Below are 8381 nucleotides of genomic sequence, written 5' to 3'. Positions count from 1 at the left end.
TTTCATGCTCACGCTATATATGCCTAATATTTATAGATCTCCTCCAGACTATTATATTGCATACACAATGTCCCTTCTATCTGAACATTACACACATGGCAAAAGGCTATAGAGGGTGGTAGAAAAGTTTAAAGAGAGAGCGAGAGAGAATCTATTCTAATGATATATCCTTCATCCACTCCTCCCCAGTGCTTTCTGCACTATTTCTGAACAATGAGTTTATATCCTCCTGAAGTTCAATCTCAAAAATCTATTACTTCGCTGCCTTCCTGTGGGGTTGACTAGTTGTATGGAGGCAGAACTATGGGGCTGATTGTCAAATCGACTGTTCTGAGGTTTAGTTCCGTGTCAGGCCATGGTAGGCTACTCATGGTTGGGTCGATGGTTGTGTGTGTGTGTGTGTGTGTGTGTGTGTGTGTGTGTGTGTGTGTGTGTGTGTGTGTGTGTGTGTGTGTGTGTGTGTGTGTGTGTGTGTGTGTGTGTGTGTGCGCGCGCGCGCACGCACGCCCCAGGCCATGTTACTTGACCCAGTACAGAGAGGTGTTGGGGAACGTGACTGGATCAGTGCACACCACTGGCCTCTGTCACACACACAGGAAGGAGAACCCACAGCTATCTGTCGTTGGCGCAGGACAGTTGTATGCAGCAGAGCCCAGAGTGACATTGAGACCTGTGTCCATTACTGCATCTATTATTACTTCATCATTAACTTCATTCCTCTCAGCTCAACTCTAACCCTCTGCTCAGGTAAGACACTAATTCCTGTTACTGTTAATGCATGCTCTGTTGTGAATGAAGTTCAAAACTTGTTTGGGTGTGTTCTTTACAAACAGGGCTACCTTTTCTGACAACCACACTGACTGCATTCTCATTCCTTTATTAATTATACGTATTATCAGGAAAAAGACGGTTTGGTTTCATTTGGGGTTTTCATCCATACAGTTCAGTGGAAATTAACTCAATAAGAGAAACAGTCAACTTCTTTATTGTGTTCTATTGTGTATGCCATGAGCTTGTACTGTTGTTGGAGTTTCATTGAAAGATTAATGTGTGCTTAATTAATAATATGAAACATGAAACATTAGCATCGTTAGGAGAGACTGGACTCATATTTAATCTTAATCAATAGATCTAATCGAAAAGTGATGCGTTGGAAAGCTGGCTCAGCCATTAATTGTCTTTATTGCATTATTTAATGCCTTTGGAGAGCATATTGAAAAGACAGGAGAATATTTGATAGAGTTTATATCATCACATACATATGTTAGATATGAGATGAGTACTGATATAACCTACCATGGCCAGATGTTAGATACAGTGAGGAAAAAAAGTATTTAGTCAGCCACCAATTGTGCAAGTTCTCCCACTTAAAAAGATGAGAGAGGCCTGTAATTTTCATCATAGGTACACGTCAACTATGACAGACAAAATGAGAATATTTTTTCCAGAAAATCACATTGTAGGATTTTTAATGAATTTATTTGCAAATTATGGTGGAAAATAAGTATTTGGTCAATAACAAAAGTTTCTCAATACTTTGTTATATACCCTTTGTTGGCAATGACACAGGTCAAACGTTTTCTGTAAGTCTTCACAAGGTTTTCACACACTGTTGCTGGTATTTTGGCCCATTCCTCCATGCAGATTTCCTCTAGAGCAGTGATGTTTTGGGGCTGTCGCTGGGCAACACAGACTTTCAACTCCCTCCAAAGATTTTCTATGGGGTTGAGATCTGGAGACTGGCTAGGCCACTCCAGGACCTTGAAATGCTTCTTACGAAGCCACTCCTTCGTTGCCCGGGCGGTGTGTTTGGGATCATTGTCATGCTGAAAGACCCAGCCACGTTTCATCTTCAATGCCCTTGCTGATGGAAGGAGGTTTTCACTCAAAATCTCACGATACATGGCCCCATTCATTCTTTCCTTTAAACGGATCAGTCGTCCTGGTCCCTTTGCAGAAAAACACGACGAGTTGAGTTTTTACCAAAAAGTTATATTTTGGTTTCATCTGACCATATGACATTCTCCCAATCCTCTTCTGGATCATCCAAATGCACTCTAGCAAACTTCAGACGGGCCTGGACATGTACTGGCTTAAGCAGGGGGACACGTCTGGCACTGCAGGATTTGAGTCCCTGGCGGCGTAGTGTGTTACTGATGGTAGGCTTTGTTACTTTGGTCCCAGCTCTCTGCAGGTCATTCACTAGGTCCCCCCGTGTGGTTCTGGGATTTTTGCTCACCGTTCTTGTGATCATTTTGACCCCACGGGGTGAGATCTTGCGTGGAGCCCCAGATCGAGGGGAGATTATCAGTGGTCTTGTATGTCTTCCATTTCCTAATAATTGCTCCCACAGTTGATTTCTTCAAACCAAGCTGCTTACCTACTGCAGATTCAGTCTTCCCAGCCTGGTGCAGGTCTACAATTTTGTTTCTGGTGTCCTTTGACAGCTCTTTGATCTTGGCCATAGTGGAGTTTGGAGTGTGACTGTTTGAGGTTGTGGACAGGTGTCTTTTATACTGATAACAAGTTCAAACAGGTGCCATTAATACAGGTAACGAGTGGAGGAGTTACAGGTCTGTGAGAGCCAGAAATCTTGCTTGTTTGTAGGTGACCAAATACTTATTTTCCACCATAATTTGCAAATAAATTCATTAAAAATCCTACAATGTGATTTTCTGGATTTTTATTTCTCAATTTGTCTGTCATAGTTGACGTGTACCTATGATGAAAATTACAGGCCTCTCTCATCTTTTTAAGTGGGAGAACTTGCACAATTGGTGGCTGACTAAATACTTTTTTCCCCCACTGTATGAGATGAGTACCAACGCCAGGGTTGTGGGTTCGTTTCCCACGGGGGGCCAGTATGAACATGTATGCACTCACTAACTGTAAGTCGCTCTGGATAAGAGCATCTGCTAAATGACTAATAATAATAATAATAATAATAATAACCTACCATGGCCAGATGAGTTGTGTATTCTGAACAGGAGCTGTTTCTCTGCTAGTTGTGTTGCTTTGTTAGTTTACAGAGGACATTTATTATTATCATGGTTTAGTTTCCTAACCCAGGACTTGCGGAACCCTAGTTACACATATTTGTTCTATCCCAACACCAGCACACCTGACTCTGCAGAATCAAGGGCTTGATCATTAACATATTAGTTTAATCAAGGGTGCTGTTGTGGATACATTCTACCTTCAAAACAACTCCGACTGGGAAAAATCATTTTGAACGGTTATCCAACTCGAAATTCCAAGTCGGAAACTCTGGCATCTTTCTAGAGCTCCGACTTTCCAACCTGAAGATCACTGACGTATGATTTGACCTAGTTTTTTTTGTTGAGTTCCCTACACCTGGAAAGGTATTTTACATATCAGCTAACCACAACTATGTTACAGCAATCTGTCAGTCGATGACACAGTCAATGACATAGCATGCAACCATTGGTTGATGCATATATGCAACGTCTGAGCAGGGCAATGCGACCTTGATTTTAGGCTGTGTCTACACAGGCAGCACAATTCTGATCTTTTTTTCATTAATTGGTCTTTTGACCAATCACATCAGCTCTGAAAATATCTGATGTGAAAAGATCTGATTGGTCAAAAGATCAATTAGTGGAAAAATATCAGACTTGAGCTGCCTTAGAGATTTTAGAATCATTTTATCTCTGTTTTATCTTTATTCCTGGAATTTATGATAATAATGTCAGAGACTTGGGTTGATTGTGTAATCTGCTCTGCCTTGTTACAAGGGTGAGTAAACTTAATGAAATTGACTCCAACCCGACTCATTACCAATATGATCATTGTGATCCAGTGAAGTGTGTAGACTAGGGGTGCACAATACAGGCCGTCCAGGTTCTCATCCTGCTGGTTTTCATTTCTCCCTGGTACTTACCCAATCACTGAATGTTATTGAATGATTGTGCAGTGAGTGCATACACCTTTCAGGTAGAAAATCATTCAAAATCAAATGAATCAGTCAACCAGAATTAGCAGGACTGTGGCCGTCAAGGACCAGAGCTAGACACCCCAGCTGTAAGCCTACCACTAGTATTGTCAGTAGCCCCACTCAGTCAAAGTATTCCATGTTCTGAGTTGTCCTTACAATGAACAGCACTCAGGGTGTATTTGGGGTGTGAAACATGCCCTTCACACCCAGTGATTAGGAGCTCAGGGGCCAGCTGGTGATCAAGACTGACAGTGGTATTGATCAGCCTACAAAAACCCTGTGTGACACACACACACACACATACACATACACACTCAGACAGACACACACACACACACGGGGTACAGATGTAAAATCATTAAATCATTACAAATCTGTTGCCTCATTGTGGTCCTTAAAGGTTAATGTAGGCCTAAAGCTGAATTGAATTATTGAATGTGGTGTATGTTGAAGTCCCACTGCATACACTAATGCCTAGTCAGAAATGAACCCCTACCCCCCTGGACAATTTTCATAGATCTGAAGGAATCGGATTGGGTTTAAGCCACAAAGTATTGGTCCACCTAGCCCAGATGGAGTTTCCGCCATTTTGCTTACACTAATCCGACCCTTTCAGATCTGTGAAAAGTGTCTATGGGATAGAAGTTAGGGGTTGATTATTGACTATGCATAATGTGACAGACTTGATATTTTGAGGGAAATTCCTTGAGCATGTCCCCATACACTGCTGTCCCTCTTAATCTCTCTCTCTCTCTCTTGTGTGGTCATCCTCAGGGCAGCTATGGTTTTCCATTGAGTTTTCCTCATGTCCCATCGATCTCCCGGGTTACCAAATGCACGTGTGGTGCTGTGTGGTTTGGCCAGGTGTTACATGGCCAGCAGGGTTATTCCTTTAAAGCTGGAGTCTGCATTATTTTAACAGTGACACTGGTCACCCCAGGCACATTTGTTATTGTTTATGTTTTGTTTATGAAAGGAGGAGAGGAGCATCGAGCAGCTTGGTAAAAAAAACTCCACAAGTTAGTGACCTGAATGTTAGTGACTAGTACAACACTGCCAGATGGAAGCTGAGGTGATATGTTGTGATGATCCTCACCAGGAGAGGGCGGGATCACTACGTGGAATACAAATGAGTTAGCTGTGGAATACGTTGGGGGTCAACACATTCAAAATGTTGAAAAACATACAACAGCCATATTAGATGTCTCAAACCCAATGGGGGATATGTTCTACACTACTGCAATTCAAAAGTTTATACCCACTGTCAAATTGTTCCATTGTAATCTACCTGGCTTTATATATACAGGTGCGTCAGGTTAAGATGAAGGAGTTTATATCTGCATAGTTCATACAGTATATTGGATCTGAAGGGTCTGTTTCTGTATGTATTTCATCTGTCTGTGTGTTAAAGCAAGACTCATATCAAATGGTTCTGTAATGAAACAGGGCAGAGTGGAGAGATAGATGATCAAAGTAGGAAGAAGTGTACAGACTTTCATCCTCTCTCCCCCCTCTCTCTCCCCTCTCTCTCCCCCTCTCTCTCTCCCTCTCTTTCTCTCTCTCTCTCCCTCCCCCTCTCCCTCTCTCTCTCTGTCTCTCCCCCCCCCTCTCTCTCTCTCTCCCTCCCCCTCTCCCTCTCTCTTTCTGTCTCTCCCCCTCTCTCTCTCCCTCTCTCTCAGGATGGCACATGATTGGCAGGGAGGTAGAAGTAGGAGTCACCACCGATATGAGGAAGATGATGAAGGTGAGTACGGCCACACACACACACACACACACACACACACACACACACACACACACACACACACACACACACACACACACACACACACACACACACACACACACACAGACACACAGCTGTGTAGTGTGTGCATTGTCCACTGTATGGAAGGAACAGACATCTGTAAGTCCAATATGTCAAATAAAGTGTTAAGAAAGATCATGTTGTGTCGATGGTAACCTCTCTTCTCTCTCTCTCTCTTCTCTCTATCCCTCTATATTCTCTCTCTTCTTTCTCTCTCCTCTATCTCCATCTATCTTCTCTCTCTCTCCTCTCTCTCACTCTCTGTTTCTCTCTCTTCTGTCTCTCTCCTCTCTCTTCTCTCTCTTCTCTCTCTCCTCTCTCTCTCTCTCTTCTCTCTCTCTCTTTTCTCTCTCTCTTCTCTCTCTCTCTCTCCCTCTCCTCTCTCTCTCCTCTCTCTCACTTGACTCTCTCTCGCTTTCCTCTCCCACTTCTCTATCTTCTCTCTCTCTTCTCTCTCTTCTCTCTCTTCTCTCTCTTTCTCTCTCTTCTCTCTCTTTCTCTCTCTTCTCTCTCGCTCATTCCCTCTCCGCTCTCTCTCTCTCTCGCTCTCTCTTGCCTCTCTCTCTTCTCTCTCTCTCTTCTCTCTTTTCTCTCTCTCTCCTCTCTCTCTCTCTCAATTCTCTATCTTCTCTCTCTCCTCTCTCTCTCTCTCTCTCTCTTCTCTCTCTCTCTCTCACTTTGTCTCTCTCAGAACCCCAGCCAGTGTATATTGGTGTCCCGGTAACACACGGTTACAGTAAAAGGAGACGGCGTAAACACCGCTCCCAACGCGAGAAACATCACACACACCGTGACCAACACACACACCAAGAACACACACACCATGACCATCCCCATGACAACCAGGAACACTACGAAGATGAGGAGGAGATGGAACAACATGACATATTTCACCCTGACTCCACAGGTGAGCGCTCACACACACACGCACATATGAGAAGCATATGACCAGCCACTGTTGTTGCTGTCTTGAGGAACGTTCGCCTGTCATTGCCAGGCATGGTTAGAGCAGGCTGCAGGGTGTGTGTGTGCACTCTGTGTGTGAAAGATGAAGCAGCATGGTTCCAGTTCCCATGGGGGCCAGCGTTCTGAAGCATGGTTCCTGTTCCCATGGGGGCCAGCGTTCTGAAGCATGGTTCCTGTTCCCATGGGGACCAGCGTTCTGAAGCATGGTTCCTATTCCCATGGGGGCCTGCGTTCTGAATCATGGTTCCTGTTCCCATGGGGGCCAGCGTTCTGAAGCTGGTAAGCTGATTAGAGCTGAGGAACTCAAACCCTGGTCCAACCACCAGCGGTCCTGTGTGTGTGTGTGTGTATATGTGTGTGTGTGTGTGTGTGTGTGTCTGTTCAGGGAGTCCACTGCCCCAATTCCACAGGAGAAATATGTTATGTTACTGAGTGTGTTTACTCAGACAAAGAGAAGAAGAACCGGACACAAAAGGTGAAGGAAGGCGTGCACAGCCAAAAGTGGAGTGAAGGAGAAGTAGTTGTTGTGTGTGTGTGTGTGTCAGGTTGTTAAGGGTACTTCAGGCTGCTCTGGTGGATGGGTGTGCAGGTGCATATGTGTGTGTGTCAGGGGGTGGAGAGTACTTCAGGGTGCTATGGGGTGTGTTGGCCTCTTAAGCCTCTGGCCCTTCACTGCTCCAGAGATTTCAGTGGATTTCTGCTTCAGCTTAGAGCAGACCAGACCGGCTCCACAAGAACACAGCACAACAGTTCCATTACAGGACGGAACACACCGGTGTTGGGGTCTTACCTGGTATTGGAGTGCCACCTCTCTGGGCTGGACGGAGATTGACTGGGAGTACAGGTGCAGACTGAAGGTCTCTGGTTCTGGATCTGAGATATTGTGGTTCCTGTGGTTAATCATGCAGGACTGTGGTTCCTCCATCACCTCCAGCATGGCCTCTCACTGGACACTGCCTAAAACAGGTAACAACAGAAAGAGAAGATAGGGGGAGGTAATGAGAACAAGAAGAGAGGATGGGAGGAGCTATAGAGAACAGGAAGAGAGGATGGGAGGAGCTATAGAGAACAGGAAGAGAGGATGGAACGAGGGGAGGAGATATAGAAAACAGAAAGAGTGGATGGGACGAGGGGAGGAGTTATAGAAAACAGAAAGAGAGGATGGGAGGAGGTATAGAAAACAGGAAGAGAGGATGGGAGGAGGTATAGAAAATAGGAAGAGAGGATGGGGGAGGGGAGGAGGTATAGAAAACAGGAAGAGAGGATGGGAGGAGGGGAGGAGGTATAGAAAACAGAAAGAGAGGATGGGAGGAGGTATAGAATACAGGAAGAGAGGATGGGGGGAGGGGAGGAAGGATAGAAAACAGGAAGAGAGGATGGGAGGAGGGGAGGAGGTATAGAAAACAGGAAGAGAGGATGGGAGGAGGGGAGGAGTTATAGAAAACAGGAAGAGAGGATGGGAGGAGGGGAGGAGTTATAGAAAACAGGAAGAGAGGATGGGAGGAGGGGAGGAGGTATAGAAAACAGGAAGAGAGGATGGGAGGAGGGGAGGAGGTATAGAAAACAGGAAGAGAGGATGGGAGGAGGGGAGGAGGTATAGAAAACATGAAGAGAGGATGGGAGGAGGGGAGGAGGTATAGAAAACAGAAAGAG

The 8381-nt window shown here is 44.9% G+C and overlaps 1 protein-coding gene across 8 annotated transcripts in view; it reads left to right on the top strand.

Moving 5' to 3' along the window:
• The first annotated feature begins 591 nt into the window (after nt 1-591).
• Nucleotides 592-8381, top strand: part of LOC121582689 (electrogenic sodium bicarbonate cotransporter 4-like) — a 55728-nt gene continuing 47938 nt past the window's right edge. For 7 of the 8 annotated variants that reach the window (XR_006003390.2, XR_006003391.2, XM_041898683.2 and 4 more), the window contains exons 1-3: nt 592-747; nt 5635-5699; nt 6454-6669. Coding sequence is in view for 6 of the 8 variants with exons in the window: in XM_041898683.2 (XP_041754617.1) it covers nt 5636-5699; nt 6454-6669 (280 nt within the window). In the remaining 2 variants the exon portion in view is untranslated. Of the gene's footprint in view, nt 748-5634; nt 5700-6453; nt 6670-7602; nt 7695-8381 lie in introns of those variants that run through there. The other variant, XM_041898685.2, reaches the window with a different exon arrangement.

Source organism: Coregonus clupeaformis, chromosome 15 (assembly GCF_020615455.1).
Source record: "Coregonus clupeaformis isolate EN_2021a chromosome 15, ASM2061545v1, whole genome shotgun sequence".
Taxonomy (NCBI): domain Eukaryota; kingdom Metazoa; phylum Chordata; class Actinopteri; order Salmoniformes; family Salmonidae; genus Coregonus; species Coregonus clupeaformis.
This window is presented reverse-complemented; position numbering and strand designations above follow the sequence as displayed.